Source organism: Gymnogyps californianus, chromosome 4 (genome assembly GCF_018139145.2).
Source record: "Gymnogyps californianus isolate 813 chromosome 4, ASM1813914v2, whole genome shotgun sequence".
NCBI classification, from domain to species: Eukaryota; Metazoa; Chordata; class Aves; order Accipitriformes; family Cathartidae; genus Gymnogyps; species Gymnogyps californianus.
The window spans coordinates 56,223,794-56,245,142 of NC_059474.1; the positions used below are offsets into that span (position 1 = coordinate 56,223,794).

At 41.1% G+C, this 21,349-nt stretch overlaps 1 protein-coding gene across 2 annotated transcripts in view; it reads right to left on the minus strand.

Moving 5' to 3' along the window:
• Nucleotides 1-21,349, minus strand: part of PPP3CA (protein phosphatase 3 catalytic subunit alpha) — a 202,859-nt gene that overhangs the window by 101,671 nt on the left and 79,839 nt on the right. For both annotated transcript variants that reach the window (XM_050895410.1, XM_050895409.1), the window contains exon 2: nucleotides 13,765-13,965. In XM_050895410.1, the coding sequence (XP_050751367.1) occupies nucleotides 13,765-13,965 (201 nt within the window). The remainder of the gene's footprint in view (nucleotides 1-13,764; nucleotides 13,966-21,349) is intronic.

Here is a 21,349-nt window from a genome sequence, read left to right on the forward strand (position 1 = left end):
CCAGCCAACCTAAATCATTCTGTGCTTTTAAGAAAAGGGCTTAATGTAGGAAGAACTTAACAAAAATAACATTATCTTCATTACTGAATGAAACTCTATGCTGAAAAAAAAGCTTTAGTTTGGAGAATAAGTCACCGATGCCTAGGGAAAGCGTGTGATGAAATAAGAGCAAAAGAACCTGCATAAGAGAAGATAGATGGCTTTTGGCAGACTAATGCTTTGCTTTTGTTTAAACTAGCTAAAGTGAGTAATTTAGCTTCAGTAGCACAGTGAATAACTGCTATTGCTACAAAGTTTTAACCTTTACCCATTCAATTAACGTTAGACCTTAAAAGCTCTTCTCAAAGAAAAAAGCTTTACATAAAAACTAGGAAAGACTATATTCATATTCCTGATATTCTTACAGATTAAAAAAAAAATACAGCCCTTGAGGTTTTAGAACACACACAGAACAAGGTTTGATCAACTACTGTAAAAACTCAGAATTTTTCCTTGTGCAATTGAAACACATTTCCTTCTGACATAAAAATCTGCACCAAGCAAAGGTGGCAGACCTTCATCATTTCATTGCCACCTCAATCCAACACAAATCTAGTTTATTTTTCACTGCCTCTCCAAGTAAGATAACCTGAAATTTTTCCCAAATGCTTATTTAGAAAAAGAAAATCAGACTTCAAAATAAAAGTCTGACTTGCATTAATTGCTTATGCTTATCTTCTCTCCCACACTTGTGGTAGTCTTCCAGCCTGTACCTATAGCAACAACTGGAGACCTTTGTGTTCTGGCCTTACCATAACGGTTATTCTTTCTCTCTTGCACATTAAAGAATATATGGCCCTGATGGCAGGTACATCAGGAAGCAGCCAGACATACAAAACACATACCACCAGACGGCATCTTCAACCAGTTACATTTTAAACAGCTGATGCCTTCAGAAGGAGATCATTCATTTGATACAGTCTTCATATTCTGAAGCCTCAAGCCTCTATACTACAAAAAGCAGAAGCACTTTTGAACACCTAGATTGGTGCCAGTGATCTGAAAGTCATTTTGCGTTGCTAAAATCATCAGTTTACTGAGGATACATTTGTTCCCTCAACAAGGATTCAGGGAGCCATAGAAGTATTCTGCACCATGCTTGGTGTCATCTCCCCACACATCTCCTTAATGCTTCTTCTCTAATTTCACAATAAAATCTAGATGCGATGCCATTGGATTTCCACAGAGGGACTACTGATTTGCACAGGATTAATTACATTTGATGCTGGCCCTCTATATTAAGAGGTAGTTTTGGCCATAAATAACCTCTATGTGTGTTTGGAAAATTTTTCCACTACAATGAGCAAGTCTATTTCCAGTAGCAGATACCTTAATAAAAACAAAAAAACCCCAACCAAACCAAAAACCCCAAACCGCAAGTAATTCTAAGAGAATCAGTAGACTACAAACCTATTTTTAATCTGCTGCAATCAATCATTAAAACAACAAGTATAGCATACAAACCACCCTCAAATCCTTAATAATGATTGCTTTATTGTACTTAGCAACCTAGTCTCACTTCAACACTGGCTTACCATTCTAATCTCATTTCAAGTAAAATTTTGGTGAAATGGCTATCACCTGCCATAGTCTCTAATAATCAACTGCAGTTTAGAGACACATATTTTCATATTTGTTTAGAATCTAAAGATTATTTTCTCCTCAAAGGAGTTTTACCCTTTCAACTGGAGTTTTTGAGATTGTTTGGGGAAAAAATATAACCTAGTTTTAAGTATGTAGGCTGATCTCACAAACAGCTCTTAGGTCTACTTCTCTTTACTTTTAATTGTGTATCTGCACTGAGGCTAGCTTTTTCCCCTCTTAAAGCCTGATAAGAGCCAAAGGAAATGAAGTGGAACAAAGAAGCAACATTAGCTTTCATAATTTCTTGCTCTAGACAACTCTGACTATTGCCTGCAACAGAAAGCAAGCCAAGCAGAAAGAAAATGGAAGTGTACTTGCACTGCCACTTCGTCAAAGGCCAAAGTCACAGGATTGATTTCTATGGCCACCAGCAATGCCCCCAACCCATGTTCCCACCCTGCAGCTGTCGGGCTGTATGTACAGAGGGCACCGAACACAGAAGAGAAGATGCATGAAAGATGAGCTGAAATGTGTTGTGGGTTGTTTTCTTTGTTTGTTTAAGGTTATAGATTAAAAATGATACTTTAAAGTGTTCTTTATTAATACAGGTTATTAAAAAATAAATCTGAGACAGTTCACTCAATTTTATCTCGATTATTCAAAAAAAAAAAATTTTTCGTCTGGCTGGATAAACTCCTGCAGTGAACTCTCACAAGCAGTTCATTTTGATTTCTGAATTCAACCTATTTTGATTGAAGCAATACTTTTGTGGTATTTTCCACTTGAAAGACAGAATTTCTTGCAGAGGTAGATTTGGAGCAAGAAGGGGGAGTAAGAGTGACCGTCAAATATTCAATATGGCGACTTTCAGAAGTAACATCTGAAGGCAATGATGCTGATATACCTAATGAGCCAGAAGGATTCTCTGCAGCACCTTCCCTTGTGCTGAGCACCAAAAGGCTGGTTTTGATTCTTAGCCTCAGGCTTTTAAATTGGAGCTTAATCCATTGCCATTGTGTCCTTGGGTTGCATGCTTTAAAGATGATGACACAGCAGGATCCAAAAAACCTCACAAAAAGGAACAACACTGACTTAAACCAAGTAATCCACAAGGTTCAACACAACTGCTGAGCTCAAGGGATTATTTACGCAATAAAGAAAGGGAATGACAAAACGGCATAGGACTTAGTTCCTCTTGAAAATTTAATTCTTGCTGAATCTTCGTCAGAGGATAAGGAGCAAGATCCTCCTCACTTATCAAGAACATTTTCTCAGGAAGTAATTAGCATCTGGAGTGGTATCAATACATGGATTTCAACTAGATTTAGATGCCCAAACCTAAGAGAAGAGAGAAGCAGAAGCCAACACAGTCATTCTGGAGACAGTACCAAGGAACAATCTGAAACTCACGACTTAATGATTTGATGCCCTAAAAAAGGCACATAATGACCCCTGGGTCAGAAGAAAATGTTACAGCTTGACTACCAGTACAAATCATGTACACTATTGCCACAATTCCCTGTGACACTTCCCAAGATTTTCCGAAATCAACTGCAGATTGAAAACATGCTCCTGTTCAGCACAATTAATCTTCACAATTGGTGCATTTATTTAGAGAGCATGGATTTTATAGAGTTTAAAGACAATCTAAAAATACGAGATTTTTTAAAAACTAGTTAAAATGTTTTGAACTATAGCAGGTTTTTTTCATTTAAAAAGGCAATATCTTCACAGAAGATATTATATACACTTGGAAATTATTCTATAAATGTTTTATATAGATAAACTGCAGAAAACCAAATAGAGAAAGTATCTGTCTCAGCTCCAGTAGTATTTTTTAGAATAATTAAAATGTTAATGAAAAAGCATCTAAAGGCAGGAAGAAATATAAGAACCATCCATGCCAGAATAACATCCTTCTATAAGCATCATTTCCAACTTCTGTGCTGTCTGAGTTATGCTCTTCCTAAGTGATGACAAGTAATATTTATAATATCTCTTAAGAACGAACCTGCTAGTTATCTCCTTTGTACTTGCCAGTGCTTCACAGTCAGGTTTTGTTGAAAGGTTAGACACACAAACGTAAAGCACAGAAGAAGGCAAGAGATGGCTGGTGTTAGCTCCAAAAGCACAACTGGACTCTAAACAACAGGGACACACATCTGTACAGTGATTCCCAAATCAGATGAATGCAGTGGTACCTCCAAGTGGCAATGATCAGCTGACACAAAACGCTGTTTGTCTCTGTCTTGCTATTAGTCCGCCCCCTCGCACTCCTCCAGTTCCTTTTCTTCTCTCCCATAGCTGTTCCCAGCTTGATTTCTACACTACAGCTGCTCTACAGCTGTTGCAGGTAGGGTGTGATTAGGACAGAATCAATCCCCCTTCCAGCCTCATGCACATATAAATCATGATCCTTTATTATTTCACTCACACACATAAAGCGGGGAATGCTGGTTCGTGCGTGACTGGTAGATTTTTGTTTTGTTGGGGGGGGGAAGGCAAACATATGCTGGAATTTCCCTCTGCCCCCTTCTAGGTCTCACTCATTTCAGTAGCTCCTCCATCCAAAACGGGGGAGGAAGGAACGTGGGTGGCTGCAATTTCAGCAGTGATCTCACTGCATTCCCACACCCCTTGCGAATACAAACTACGACCTAAGATTGAGTTAAATTAACCTGAGGCCAGAATCAAAAGGAGGAATAACTAGGCAAAGCTAAGAGAACATGAAAGGCAAGAACAAAGGATCTCTTTCTTTCTGATGAGGATTACACAGTGCAAACCTCATGGTTATTTTCAAACAAGAATCCAAGTGTCAAAGACCCAGAACTACCCAGTTCTAACTCAAGTTGTGCCACTGACTACATAATTGCAAAGCAAATAAAAAACCTGATTTACAAGTTTCAGAAAAATCTTTGAGAAGCTACAATAAACACCACTGCTATGATGTATTACGTCTTCTTGGAACAGCCCTAGAAGAAATGCTAACATGCTATACTGTGCTGTCAGTATTTACATGATGAAGCAGCACCCACACGCTAAATAAAAGATGGTAAGAACAGAGTCCTAAAGACTTAGGTATTTGCAAGCAGTTGTTTTTGTATTTTTGCTGGTGGTTATTTTTTAATCAATGCAATTTCTGTGCTGACTTGAAGCCCAATGCATATTTGATCCTCCATTTCACAGCATCAAATTAAACTCCATATCTGAAGGGCATCTCAGATTCCACGATTTCACTTTGGCTTATTTGACTATGATTTTTGCATCAAAGCAAGTTAACTATAGATGGATTATTTATAAGAACAAGCGAGGTAGTTGTAAAGAATACGGACTGTAGTATCCACTGTCTTGGCAATAATGATAAATTTAAGCAGCTGCTACTAGAAAACATCAGCTCTGCCAAAATGTCAGATGCTAATGTCTGAAGTAGCTCAATTAAGCTACAAGACGCAATCACTTTGTTCTACCAGGGGTGCAGGCAGGCATATTTCAGTCGATATCTGGAACCGACAGAAGCACTTACGGAAGGAACAGATCAAAAAAAATTTGAATACATACAGCCTTACATCTTCACCTTCTTTCGGAAGTCCTAGTTTTTAAGCCACAAGTGATCTGATGTATTATGAGTTCTCCATAAAGCATGCAAAATAGCTGCAGTAGTGTCAGTTTTAATCAGCAATCCAATTAAAGGATCCAATCAAGTTCACTTTAGCTGTTCAGCAGGATGTTTATATCATAAATTATTTTTAACAGGAGTTTAATGTGCAGGTTCTCTGTATTTTAATAACATATTCAACGGTGATATGTAAAGGGAAATAATTGTTGCAACAGCAAACTGCGCTCATGCATACATTGAGAAAAGAATATATATAACACATTTTAAAAAATGATGGCAAGTATTTCTTCATAAAGTCTAGTTCACTTAAGTCAGAGAACACATCTGCCTTATACAGGCATGTAAAAAGAATTGGACTATCATTTGTTTCCAAGAAGGATGCAAGAGTAGATGATTCTGTTGATACTTTCCCTTTCCTCCTCTTCCACAGTTTCAACATGTTCTGTTGAAATGTCATATTATTTATGCAAATCAGATCATGAATTGATATTAAGAAAGAAACAAGTCAAAGTTTATTTCAAACTAACATTTACCTCACTGAAGCTAAAGTTAATTTTCCTATGACGAAGGAGAATTAAGTGCAGGTAATTCATTCTGCGAGTGAGAATAATTTGCTGAAATGTGTCTGGTTCTCAGGTGTTACTGGTCCACACAGGGAATGTACACCAGTATAATGCAGAAACTCAAACTGATGTAGTTATACCAGGAACATTTGGGACTCTCATGCATTCTTAGGCTAGAATGAACAAAATACCAGCATGTTTTCAGAATGACTAGCTATACAGTTAAAGCAGCTAAAGAAGTTACCCACAGCTGAAAGATACCACTACTTGGCTGAGATACAAAAAAAGTGTCATACTGTAACCAGCACCCTGTTCGGAGGGCAGACCCCATCACTTACCCTTAGTATCACAAACAATATTAGAGATGCTTTTTAAAGATAACTTTAATGAATGCATTATGGCAAAGAAGGGAAAAGAATAATTCTTCTGTTTAACACTTACCCTCGGAAGCTGCAGGCATCTAGACTTCAAACCAGCATTAAAGCTTTTAGACTTGGGAGTCTGAAAACACCAGCCACTCAGGATGAAGTTTTACAATTTGATCATGTAAATGCTTTTTTCACAACACGTAAGTAAATATTTTAGTTATAACAGTGTCCTGAAAATTCAATAGTTTCCTCAACAGTAATCATAGTACATCAGGTTTAGAGTATAAATTAAATTACTTAAGTGTGAAATAGAGAAGTTTTAACTAAAATTGGTTTTACTGAAACGTTAATTTCAGACAAACTTTGATGTTGTGCTAATACGGATAGATCTTATAGTACTTGTAGGCCCCTAATAAGCAATCTTGTTTATTTTCCATGTTGGAATTCTATCTTAAACTGCTTCAAAGGCAAAAAGCAGAAAGAACTGTTTTAGTTTGACTCTACAATTGCATCAGATTGTTTATGTGTGCGCTACAGTTCAATGCAATTTTAAACATTATTGCCTTTTTACTATAATGCGGGCATAAATACTTTTATTAGCTTGCCTTAGCATTGATCACTTTAGCTGGAAATTCTTGATGTTTACAAAGTTTTAACTTGCACAGCACTAGCAACCTACTAGTATTATTTTATGCTACCAAATGAGAGAAATTGGGCAAAGGAAAAATGTATGTGGAACGTGAGGAAACATTCAGGCCCAGGAGACCCTACCATCCCATGCAATAATGTACCCAGCAAATATCTGGAAGCCTCAAAGATCATAAAGGCATATGCTGGCAGGAAAGGGCTCTCCCTCTATAGTTTTTACAGACATATAACGCACCAAAGGTTTCTGAAGGTCACCAGAGTTGCCACAGTTGTTCCCACACAGGCTATCCCTAGATGCCTATAACTTCTCCCCTCCCATCAATTTAGAGTTCAAATTGCAAAAAACTCTCAGCATGCTCACTACAATACAAACATTACAAGCAATTCAAGTATTTAAGTTATATTTTCGGCTGCGACATTCAACCAAGCCAATAGAATTTTTTACCCAAAGACACTACAATGAAACTGCAAGTGGGTGTATTCCCCCTTAGCATGCACAAGGTTAGTACTTATATACCTATTGGAAATACATACGCACCCTACCTTACATTATGCGATGCAAAGGGAATAGCAAGGAAGGCTCTGCAAGCAACAGTGGTTTCCTTGCATCTACCACATCCGTAAACATGGGAGCTGCAAAAAACAGGACTAATAGAGGAAAACAATATGGCCAAGGAAAAGACCTGCAGGGACTGAAACACTTTCTACAGTGCAACAATAAGCTTTTATTCTGTCTTCATCTGGTACTCTCCTATCTTCACATACCAAGCTGCATGCACCTGGCATTTCAGAAAGCTTTGAACACAGGATAGCACAGAGTCAGGGCTTTCTCAATGAAACATGTAAAGGTTTAGAACAAGAGTATATGCTTGTTTTACCTATTTTCCATTTTTTCTAAATGAGGGACTGACAGATGCTGCCCCCTGTGCCTGCACATGGCCGGGCTATTGTCACCAGTCAAATAAACTGTTGTCACTGCCACTGCTGGTGGTGGCACCCACACAAACAGAATTGAGAACATCTGTACACAAGCAGCTGCCTCGGTAACTTTCATATGTTACATATAAGTACCATATGCAAAAAAGCACAGGTTTATAAAGATGCATATGACTTAGGTTTTTGTGTTCTTAGCTTACTAGAGGAAACTCTTGTTAATAACGATGGGCAGAGACTAACCAAAAGGAGTGCACACTGAGTACACAAAAGGAGAGATGTCAAATGTTACAAGAAGAAACAGAGCACATGTTAATTACTTTTAAAATAGATATCAACAGGGAAAAAAGACTTACCTTAAAAACACAAACACACAACTCTTACAAGCTTATTCACTTGTGCAGTCATATGTGCAAGAGATATCATGCTATTTTCACTCAGTATCTGTAAATCTAACAATATCCTCAAGAAAAATAATCGAAAAGATACAAGCAAAGACACACAATGATAGATATTAGACTAACATACCACTTCAGAGTTCTAGGTCTACCTTGTAGTTAAGTATGTCACTTAAGGAGGTATAAATTGAAATCACAGAAAAGTTATCTAGCACAACCTGCTCTGCTCAAAACAGGGCCAACTTCAAAATTAGATCTAGCTTCAAAGCTGGAATTGGCTGTCATCAGCTACTTAGCTGTTGAAATAAAATTCTGCAATATGACCTTTGGGTTCTTGTATTTTAATCCCAGCCCCTTCAGATTAATAACGCTATTTAACCTCTTGTAGCTGGTAATTTTTGCAGATGTTGGAAAACAACAATTTATCATGTTCCAAAAGTGCAGATTTAGTTGCTTTGAAAAGGACCAGTGAACTGAGGCCCATTAATGTCAACAAATCATACACCTAGTAATGAAAGTGAACACCACAAATGTTGGCAGAAAAAGAACTTCACATTTAGGATGCGACAGAATTAAGGTTTCAAGTACAACCTCTCTTGCACATGCATTATGCTACAAATTCCTTAATTATATAGTCACTTTCTGCTCTTTTCCATGCAGTGGTCAGAATGAACCATACTCATGCAGTGAGCAAATTTCAAGTTGTGTTCTCTTCACTTGTGTGAAATGTGCTTTAGTTACAAAACTTCTACAAACCTTACTCTGAAGACAGCATGATCAGCTTGCTCACGTACTTTCAACACCACTCAGTATAGCAGTATCTCATCACTTCAAAAGATATGTGTGAATTAATGTCTTCAAAACGCAGGTGAGCTAAAGGGTCCATTTTATAGACTGGGAGCCAAGCAAGGCAACATTGCCATCAAAGGCTTTACCTAAATTTGTTTTTCTGACATAACACATTCAAAAACCCAAAGAATTTATCATTTTATAGATAATTCTACAATACACATAGGTATACATGTATACTCACACACAGAGAAAGTTACCTATGCACTGAAGTCAAAGGGACACATGCTTGGCATGCAGTTAAGAGTGCTAAGAGTGATCTACTGCTTAAGAACAGCAGATTTTAGATCTGGAAGTGAGGGCCCATAAAAACAAGCAGGTAATTAGTCAGTCATCATGCAAAGGGTAGTGTACATCACTTGCCCAGAATCGCTCTATATAGTAGTGGATCTATATAATAGCGCCACATAAAGCTACCCAGGCAATTCGAAATCTGGCATTCCCAACTGTTCTTTGGAGTGTGACTTCAGTAAATATTGCCATCAGGGAGGTTCAGAGATATACTTCCTTAGCCTTCTAGAAAAAAAACAATTAAAAATGAGCCAATTTCTCCATCTGTCATGAACATAAAATAGGACTGGAAATTCTAAGGCTACCATAGAGACATCTTTCCTCTGAACACTGAACAGCTGTAGTCTAGTGGTAGATCAACCTCATTAAACCCACAAGCTTAAGACAAAGACCACATGCCTCCAAGAGAAGAGTGTATAGATTAAGAAGTCGGGAACAATCCATCTGTGGAAGGTGGCTCCCTGTCCCCTTGCCGTCTGCCCATTCCCTGGTGGGTGAAGGCTGGCATGGACATTCTCCATGGTGCTGGAGGCAACTGGAAAGCATCCTGGTAGCCCAGGGTGCCTGGCTTGCTTCTTCCCCACACTGGAAACCCAGATGATCCCACAACTGTTGTGCCAGCCCCTCACTGCTGCCAGTCATATGACAGGTCTGTACTGGTAACTGCTTCTACCACAGCTGTCACTCTGCAGCCAGGCCCACTCCAGCATGCGCCCCTTCACCTCCCAGACCCGATGCCTTGCCCAGCTAGTCTCAATACCCTGCCAACCTCTTGCTCATCTTCCTACTTCGCCTGCCCAGCCATCCTCTGTCAACCTCTGACTCAGCCTCTTGGCCACTTCCTTCTCTCCCAAGCTTTTCACCTCTATCACATATTCTTGTCTTCAAGTCAAATGGCCAGTCTCAACCACCTCCTTGTCATCTGTTGAGTGGCTCAATACCACTTTTCCTCCCTACTTTTAGCCTTCCCCTCAATACACGCACTTTTTTTGACCCAATTCTCTCCATCCTTCCCAACTCACATTCACAAGTCAAGACAAAGTTGCCTCAACACTTCCCAGATGCAAGAGTCCCGACAGCTGAGGACTTGGGAGTCTCTTCTTAGTTCAGGCTCTGTTCAGATTCATACCCAGCGAATAGCAGCCTTGTGTAACAACTGCAGGAATAGTTCACCTTGGTTGTAAGCCAGAACTGTAGCAAACTATGCATGCATGTACAAACGATGAGAATTTGAGCTAAGGTCGCAAATGAATTCATCAGCAATACTTCAAAAGGCTTATAACCTTGCTAAATTTGAAAACAAAATGTATTAACTCAAAATGACAATCACATTGGTGCTTACAGCTAACCACACACACAGACTAAGTTTTATACATAAATGCAAAATAATGGATTGTGCGTTCTACATTAAGGGTCTTTGCATGCCTCCCCCCATTATACAAATCCTCTTCTCCCTCAAATCCAGGTCTTCCATGTACCCACTTTATTTCACATGACTTTGCTTATAAACAGAAATCTGATATTTTCTCTGATGACAATTATCTCACCCCTTAAAAGAAACAAAAGAGAAATTTCAAACTGAGGAATGGCTGCACAAGGCTTTAAGGAAAATCTTTTCATGTTCTTCAACATTTATCAAGCATATCACTGTACTAATCCACAGTGCTCTTACTTCAACAGTTATGCTCTCCTCTCTCTCTCCTTTCTGATGATCACTGTCTCATTAACCAGCTACAGGGATATGTTTCTAAAAGGTGAATGCATCCACAAAGGATCCCATATTAATGATTTATGACTGTCACTCTTCAACAAGACTGCTTGCCATGTGTCATGGTTTAACCCCAGTCAGCAACTAAGCACCACGCAGCCGCTTCCCCCTCCCCCTCCCAGTGGGGTGAGGAGGAGGAAAGCAAAGGAAAAAAAGTAAAATATAATACTAACAATAGTAATAATGAAATATAATAATAATAGTAATAATAGTAATGAAAAGGAATATAACAAAAAAAGGAAGGGGGGGGGAGGAAAAAACCCCAGTGATGCACAATGCAATTGCTCACCACCTGCTGACCGATGCCCAGTTAGTTCCCGAGCAGCGATCCGCGCCTCCTGGCCAACTCTCCCCTGTTTATATACTGGGCATGACATTCCATGGTATGGAATACCCCTTTGGCTAGTTCAGGTCAGCTGCCCCGGCTATGCTCCCTCCCAGCTTCTTGCACACCTGCTTGCTGGCAGAGCATGGGAAACTGAAAAGTCCTTGGCTTAGGATAAGCGCTACTTAGCAACAACTAAAACATCAGCGTGTTATCAACATCATTCTCACACTAAGTCCAAAACACAGCACCGTACCAGCTACTAAGAAGAGAGTTAACTCTGTCCCAGCCAAAACCAGGATACCATGTCTAAAATCTAAAATTTATTTTCTTCTCCACTCTATCAGAGGTTTTGTTTGTTGTTCCATATGTTTGAAAAAAGGTTTCCTCTACTCCATAGTTATTTCTTGATTGCCTGTATACCTTGCACTTCCACCACATCATCGGTCAATTGATATTCTCTTTATCGAGTCACCTGCTGTCATACTACTCATACAAAGAAAATTGTCAGGCCCACAACAACACGCCTCACAAGCTTTCCCAACTTCCCTCACAATTTATTTTTTTCCTTCTTTTGATGATCACTTTCATAACTGCAGCTTTCATGTTTGTTCATACAGAACATTAGCACTTCTCAGCTAACCCGCTAACAAGCATTAGGAGCCCAGCTTTCCTACACTAGCTTAAAAGAGAGTAGCTACCAGCCACCCTGAAGAATGCTGCACTATCACAATCACTGCGTGAGAATAATTTCAAAAGCAGGAACAAAGCAAGATGTAGGCTCAACTGAAAAAAGAATCAAAGACTTAAATTATACCAGTGTTATACAATGCGGTAACCTTCAGGAGATTAATCTCCAAAATATAATTCAGAACAATTCCGATACCTTCAAAAGCATTTAAGAAATAATTTTTTAAAGAGAAAAATTAAGAAGAGAGAGAAAACATTAAACACAGACTTATGGAAATCAGTCGGGACACAACACACCAGACCCATCCTCCTACAGTCTACATCTCTAAATGGATTAAAAAAAAAAAAAATCATACTCAAAAAAAAGAGAAAATCCACAGAAAGGCAGAATTTCTGCATGTCTGCCACTCAGTTATGGACAATGGTATTGCACCTCTACGACTTCTTCCATTTATCCTGAAGTGCCAAAGGAAATGTCTGTAGAACTTTATTCTCAGTCTACTCGGGGGATCCTTTTATTCGTCCTATTTCCTTTATTCATCCATGAACTGCAACATGATTGACATCTTTTCCATCAGAATTGTATGGCAGCATGACAAGCTAATTATTACATAAAAGATGATACACATTACCTCTCCAGGTCAAGCTACAATCCCCTACTTGGATGTCATTTTTAAAATTACAAGCTTTAATAACTGGTGCATCATTCTAGTCCAGACACTATGCTCTTCAGTTTCAGAGGTTTCCTGAAAATAAAGGTTTTGCTAGTTCTGTGTAGTTTTTGGTGAATGCTACTGGTACTGATAATAAAGACTGGTAACCCTTCTTCTGCAGCAGATGAACCTATATCTTTTACTTTTGTCAGTGCCCTCCAGAAACAAAAGTGACAAAAGAACCTGCCTTCTTAAACCAAGTTTTATAGTTTGGTGTCATAGTTTAAGTGGCTAACTTTCTATGCCACAGATTGATTTCTTGCCAAAAATGCATTCATATCCGATAACGACAACAAAACAGGGGAGGAGGCACATTAGAGCAAGCAAATGCATTCATACATTCAGAATGCAGTCGGAGGCAGGAGACAATTAGAGAAGGAAATTCAAAGTATAAGGCATTTCCTGAGGATTAATGAGTGGGTGGCAGTGTTTGATGGTCAAGGGCAGGATGGGTTCTGCAATCAGCACAATTCATTAATCCCCCAGGCAACACAAACTGGGATTCTGCTAATTTTTTTTTTCCTTTTTTCTGCACTCGTTATTTTCCTTAGCATTTAATTAAAATTTCCATTTACTGTGACACCACTGTTCCTTCAGAGCCCAATGCTGTCTGTATGTCTGAACAGTGCTACTATGGTAAATGACATCTATAAAATTATGAAATTAATACCTGGTGCAAAAGGCCAGGTAACTTATCAAGTTTAAGAAAGTTCTTCTAATCTTCTCCTAAAGACTAAAAATGTTCTCTACCTTAGAAACAGAAAGGGCTCAGCAGATATGATCCTTTCCTCTAATTTACAAGCTGCTTGATGGCCTCCATTATCCTAGTGGTAGCAGACACAGAGAGAATCAAGTATTGGAGAGAACAAATGATTTTTAAGCTGCATTTCAGCTCCTTAGGAAGCTGCATACACTAATGCATTACTTAACATGTCCCAAACCAGCAACCATCCCTCCATCGTCATAACTCCATACTAACCTGTGACTGGTGCATCTATGTCCAGCAAATTTTTTTCCTGGCGGAGAATTGAAGCTCCCTCTGTTATTATTCTCAAAGCAACGCTCTCTTCCAGTCTCCCTTCTTTCATAAGGTGTGCCTTTAAGATATCCACACGAGGTTTTCCATCATTATCAAACACTTCCTTAGCTGTGAGCCGGTGACTTGGAGGAAATGGGACAGCTGAGTGGAAAAAACCAAAAATAGCTGGTCACTTCTTACAGCAAAGCCTCTATTACTGATAAAGACACATTTCAAAAGACACCTCTGCTGTGAAACAGTGTTAACGTGAATTTTCTACTACCTCTCATAATTCGTGGTTCAAATTGTACATAGATTATCAAAGATACCATTAAAGCACATGTATTCTGCAGGCTATGTTATTCGCGCATGCAAGAACAACTAATTCATGCTTATAAAAAAATTGAGAGGAAGATTTAGGCTATATTTACAGGTAGATACATTCAAACAAACCCCCAAAAAGGCTTGGGAATATCAGGGAAAGGAGGGAATGGAGCTTAAACTGCTCTAGTAGCACTAGAGAACATTGATATAATGCTCCCTTCCATTAAAAGCATAAAATGCACAAACAAGTGCAATATTTAATTTCCGTGCGTGGACATGCATAGATATACTCCAATTAAAATGCTAAAATCCAAGACAGGCCTCTCTCTAACAACTTAGGGTAGGGGGATGGAAGATGTCTTCCCTGTATAAGTAATAGTTAGCTACGCAAGATACATTTAAAGCCCATCAAAATGCGCCTGAGTGCCAAACAGACCGCTCCAGCAAAGGCAGGGCAGAGGATGTATCAGACCGAAGTTGGAAATAAATGAATAAATAGGCGGGTTGCCATAGCAACATGGCAGTGACTACCGAGCTGCGTACTGCCGTCACGTAAGGTCTGAGGCGTACAGCAAACTTCAGATGCTCCTGCTGCCGCTCTCCTGGAGCCAGCTGGAGCGAGAAAGCTTGGAGGTGATTGCTGTCAGCTGCCAGGACAAGGCTGGAGCATTATCCCAGCTTAACCCCCTTTCCCTCGCAGTTCAATTGGAGTGGCATTAGGCACCGCCTGCCTCACCAGCCACAGGGTAATTATACTGATCCCTGCCACAGCTGCAGGAGGGTCAGGTTATTCGGGAGCTGCGAGCAGGGAGAGGAGGTGGCTGCAGGGCTGGTCTCAGCTGGCCGCATCTGCAATGCAACCCCGTCCCTGCCAAAAGGCCCTGCCTCCTGCCGAGTGTCTCACTGGCAGCTCTGCCACGCCATGAGACACGAAACCCTAACGCAGCGGATCAATATATCTATTAGCTTCAATTTTCTTCTCATTTCACCATCAGTGTACTTCAGAAACAGCCCACAAATCACACACATCATTTAAAGCCTAAGCCAAGAACTCTTGACTTACACTACCAGTAGTAACAGAGCAGATAATAAACAATTTCACTTTGTGCAGTTATTTTCCACGGATATTTTAAACACAAACATCTTCAGAAAATGCTTTTTTTTTTTTTTGGCTCATTTTTTCTTCCTTTTTGCTGCCCAAGTTCCAGCAGTCTATTCACTGAAATAGTCTGGAGGGGACTAATGAACCTGGGTCTTCGCAATACACTGAAGCCCGACTGCTCTCAGACTTAAATGTGGGACAAAAGGGGGAGAAGGTAAAAGTTTATGATGTGTCAGATCCCTGACACCACCGGGATTCTCCTGAAGCAACGACACATACAACCAATGACACATACAACCAACAATGAAGTCAAAATACAGCCTTCAGCTCTGGAAAGCCCTGACACAGATTCGTGACGATCTTCTCACCCAATCAACAAGAACTCCTAGACTGCTTTAAATTAGTTTATGTTTGAATGGTACTTCTATGATAACAGGTAGGCTGTTAAAGACCAAAACCTCACCCCGCTTTTCACAGCTACTGCAGTTAAGCCTATCCCATGACACTCACAAAAAGGAGGTTATATGCTTTGTCAATCTTTCACATATATCTGCAGCAGACCCTCAAAAGCAAGACAGCTATATCATAGAATCATAGACTGGTTTGGGTTGGAAGGGACCTTAAAGATGATCTAGGTCCAACCCCCCTGCCATGGGCAGGGACACCTTCCACTAGACCTCAAAGGCTCAAAACCCCATCCAACCTGGCCTGCAACACTTCCAGGGATGGGGCATCCACAACCTCTCTGCGCAACCTGTTCCAGTGCCTCACCACCCTCACAGTGAAGAACAACTTCCTGACATCTAATCTAAATCTGCCCTCTTGCAGTTTAAAGCCATTACCCCTTGGCCTATCACTGCATGCCCTTGTAAAAAGTTCCTCTCCAGCTTTCTTGTAGGCGCCCTTTGGGTACTGAAGGCTGCTAGATGGTCTCCCCGGAGCCTTCTCTTCTCCAGGCTGAACAACCCCAACTCTCTCAGCCTGTCTTCATGGGAGAGGTGCTCCAGCCCTCTGATCATCTTCGTGGCCCTCCTCTGGACTCGATCCAACAGGTCCATGTCCTTCTTATGTTGGGGGCCCCAAGAGCTGAACGCAGTACTCCAGGTGGGGTCTCACGAAAGGCGAGTAGAGGGGGAGAATCACCTCCCTCGACCTGCTGGCCACGCTTCTTTTGATGCAGCCCAGGATATGGTTGGCCTTCTGGGCTGCAAATGCACACTGCCGGGTCATGTTGAGCTTCCTGTCAACCAACACCCCCAAGTCCTCCTCCTCAGGGCTGCTCTCAATCCATTCTCTGCCCAGCCTGTATTTGTGATTGGGATTGCCCCGACCCATGTGCAGGACCTTGCACTTGGCCTTGTTGGACTTCACAAGGTTCGCACGGGCTCACCTCTCAAGCCTGTCAAGGTCCCTCTGGATAGCACCCCTTCCCTCCAGTGTGTTGACCACACCACACAGCTTGGTGTCGTTGGCAAACTTGCTGAATCCCACTGTCCATGTCACCGACAAAGATGTTAAACAGTGCCGGTCCCAATACTGACCCCTGAGGAACGCCACTCGTCACTGGTCTCCACTTGGACATCGAGCCGTTGACCACAACTCTTTGAGTGCAACCATCCAGCCAATTCCTTATCCACCGAGTGGTCCATCTGTCAAATCCATGTCTCTCCAATTTAGAGACAAGGATGTCGGTGCGGACAGTGTCAAATGCTTTGCACAAGTCCAGGTAGATGACGTCCGTTGCTCTTCCCTTATCCACCAACGCTGTAACCCCGTCGTAGAAGGCCACCAAATTTGTCAGGCATGATTTGCCCTTAGTGAAGCCATGTTGGCTGTCACCAATCACCTCCTCATTTTCCATGTGCCTCAGCAGAGTTTCCAGGACGATCTGCTCCATGATCTTGCCAGGCACAGAGGGGAGACTGACTGGCCTGTAGTTCCCCGGGTCTTCCTTTTTTCCCCTTGTTAAAAATGGGGGTTATGTTTCCCCTTTTCCAGTCAGTGGGAACCTCCCCAGACTGCCACGACTTCTCAGATATGAAGGAGAGTGGCTTAGCCACTTCATCCGCCAGCTCCCTCAGGACCCCCGGATGCATCTCATCAGGTCTCATGGACTTGTGCACCTTCAGGTTCCTTAGATGGTCTCGAACGTGATCTTCTCCTACAGTGGGCGGTTCTTCATTCTACCAGTCCCTGCCTTTGCCTTCTGTGACTTGGGTGGTGCGGCTGGAGCACTTGCCAGTGAAGACTGAGGCAAAAAAGTTGTTGAGTACCTCAGCCTTCTCCATATCCCAGGTAACCAGGTCTCCCGTTTCCTTCTGGAGAGGGCCCACATTTTCCCTAGTCTTCCTTTTATCACCAAGGTACCTATAGAGGCTTTTCTTGTAGTCCTTGACATCCCTGGTCAGATGTAATTCTACCAGGGCTTCAGCTTTCCTAACCCGATCCCTGGCTACTCGGACAATTTCTCTGTATTCCTCCCAGGCTACCTGTCCTTGCTTCCACCCTCTGTAGGATTCCTTTTTGTGTTTGGGTTTGTCCAGGAGCTCCTTGTTCATCCATGCAGGCCTCCTGGTGTTTTTGCCTGACTTCCTCTTTGTTGGGATGCATTGCTCCTGAGCTTGGAGGAGGTGATCCTTGAATATTAACCAGCTTTCTTGGGCCCCTCTTCCCTCCAGGGCTTTACTCCATGGTACTCTACCAAGCAGATCCTTGAAGAGGCCAAAGTCTGCTCTCCTGAAGGCCAGGGTAGCGAGCTTGCTGTGCACCCTCCTCGCTGCCCTAAGGATCTTGAGCTCCACCATTTCATGGTCACTGCAGCCAAGGCTGCCCTTGAGCTTCACATTCCCCACCAGCCCTTCCTTGTTGGTGAGAAGAAGGTCCAGCATAGCACCTCTCCTTGTTGGCTCCTCTGTCACTTGGAGAAGGCAGTTATCATCAACACATTCCAGGAACCTCCTGGATTGCTTATGCCCCGCTGTGTTGTCCCTCCAACAGATATCGGGGTGATTGAAGTCCCCCATGAGGACCAGGGCTTGTGAATGTGAGGTTGCTCCTATCTGTCTATAGAAGGCCTCATCTGCTCGGTCTTCCTGGTCAGGTGGCCTGTAGCAGACCCCCACTATAATGTCACCTGTCCCTGCCCTCCCTTTCATCCTGACCCATAAGCTCTCAGTCGGCTCCTCATCCATCCCCAGGTGGATACATGAGCTATAAAAAATTCATTATGCAACACAGAAAAAGAATACTCATTACAAGAAAAAGGAAAGTGAGTGAGAACTCAGCAGTTCTCCAAGCCTCCATCCTCCTTCTGCAAAAAACCAAAAACAACAACCGAGAAGGCTAGCTAGTCCTAATGATGCTGCATTTCCTGCGTGGAGAAGGGAGGAGAGGGAAAAGTTGTTACTTATCTCCAATCAGTTTGGCTGAAAGAAGCACATACCATTAGCTTGCATTGCTTTGCAAGACAACTGCCTCTGTTCTTCCCCAAAGGTATCACGGTGTAAACACCTATGCAGCATACTACTACTTTGAGGTAACTACCATATATGCATGTATGCTGAAAGGAGATTTTTTACATTTGTAAAGATAGACCAAAACAGACAAGCAATCAAGCAAACAAAAGCTATGAAATGTTACCTACTGATTAAGAGAAAAAAAATGGCATACACTGCAGCACTGTAAGAGCTCTGCAGGCAGATTTCTAACAAACATGTACCAGTGGCTAATTAAAGAAAAAAGATACTGTTCCAATAGCAGATGATTAATGATTAATTAGCAAAAACATGAGCAACTGAATAGACCACAAATTGCATCTTCCATTATGAGAATATTAATTTTGTATGTACACATACAGAGAGCTTCCACAGAAGAACAACGTAAGAAATGGTCATGTTCATATGGAAGTCAATTAAACATTGTTCTTTACTGATATCACCCACAAGTGCCTGGATCAACCAAAATCCTTTGATAAATATAACAAACATTTAATTTCCATTGCTTTATATATAGTAACGTTACCATCTGAATACACAGATATCCATCAGCTTCTCCATACCTGCTTTCTTTTTCTGCTTTTTTTAAACCTATGCTATTAGCGCTGGCAACAGATAACTCTTTCTCTCCCAGTGGTTTTGCCTTTATCAGAAATAAAACCAAGAGTCTCATCAGACAGCAACTGTGCACACAGCACGCACAACGGGGAAGAGCATGGAGCTGGGAGGGGAGCCCACCTGGGACAGGCAGGAGGAGGAAGGAGTGGAGGGCTGAACTGCCAGCACCGAGCTCCTCACCACAGCACAGGCTCAGGGGACGTTTTTGTAAAAAGAGGTGGGAATCTGTATTAAGCAAAGGCCATAAAAAAGGGAGAGGCAACAAAATTGCGTGTACATGCCACAAGTATTTTTAGGAAGTTTAGTGACAAATCCCACTACAAGACCAGCACACAAGAAAGTCATGCATGCTTATCCCTACTCTGTAAAACTTAAAACCTGGACTGGTCTCCACCTCCATTTACATTTATTTCTTTGTATTGGCATTAAAAAAACAAACCAACCAATTATTCACCATGTGAAATACTACCCTGGTGGTTTGATAATAAAACATGGACCACAACAAAAAGCAAAGAAACAAAGTTTTTAATCCTTTACCTCAGCCTGTCAGTAGCATCCTCCTGAGATCTGAAAACACAAGAAAATACTCTTTAACCACTTACTGTTTTTTTTTTTCTTGTGCTTTCAGGTCTCTTGAGCATGTTCCAGCAAATGGAGAAAAAGATCAACCTGCTATTTTACTGTTCTTGCAGGCTCCTGCAATACCCATCTTACCATTAACACAGCCACTGCAAAGGTCAGACACATCGTTACTGTTTCTCTCAAATATTAAGCAGCCTCTCTAGAATAAATAAATAAACCATAAAGAGCTGTGCTTAATTAGAGTGGACCATGTGTGCACACATAAATAAAATACAAGCATGCGGCAAAGCAAGCATTATTTTGTTTATATATTATTCATTTTAAAATGAAGCTGTACACTAAATTAATATTGTCAGAGGAGGCTGCCCATAAGAAAACCTATCTTTCATCAATATTCAAGTTCCTTACAAATTACTTCCCTCTGCAATGCTTGTCCTGTAATTTCATATAACTTACGCTGTATGTCTGTATGTAACTGTTTATAGGACACCATACTTTTAGGAAAAATAAATGCTTTCCTCTTCATTTGTAGGGAAAACGCACCAATAACTATCATCATCTCAATAACCCAATGAATTGCATTTGTCTGATGGCACTTTGCAATTCTGCATTTTGAGAAACATTTGCACTAGAGCAGTGGCTAGAGCACAAGTTATTAAACAGGTTGACACTTACTCTACATGTGCAAAAAAAAGTCAGGTCACTCTGCAGCTTTATTTTTTTTACACCTACTTAGTCATAACCTTCAGACTTGGTATACATAAAATTTTCCCGTCATCTCAGAAACTCCAACAAAACTGTATTTTTGAAAGCCAGGAACATTTTTAATAGCTAACACTTTTTGCAGGCTGACTTTGAAAATCTACCCCCATTTTACAACGTGGTTCAACACATGGCATATTCTTGGGCATTCCTGCTGAACAATAACAACATCTGTACTAGAGTATTTACTACGTAATCAGAGTTCTGCATTTCTGTACCACGCCGTGTTTGGCCAAAGCTACGGTCCAGTATATAAAGAAGTAGCCAAAGATGAACTTTTTGATCTAATGGCAATAGTTCAACACCACATAATTCTGAGCATGTTCCTGTACAGTTGCCTACAAATTTCTGGCTTACAGGGTTACTATGAACCAAAAGGGAAGGAACGATGAATTTTTTTTTTTTTTTCCCAAAAACACTACTTACTTCAGGTGACAGACAGGAACAAGAGGATGAGTCACTGCTATGCACAGCTGCTAAGGGGAACAGAGCGAAACCTCCCAGGCAGCACAGGGCTCACCAAAGTGGCAGGAAAGGGAAAGGGCGCTGCCAAAAATGCTCAGCCACGCAGGATATCGAGTTCTCATGTGACCAACATCCCCCTCCGCAGATTTCCTCAGGTGGCACATGGACGATGCTTTCATCTACGTGCACAAGTTATCTG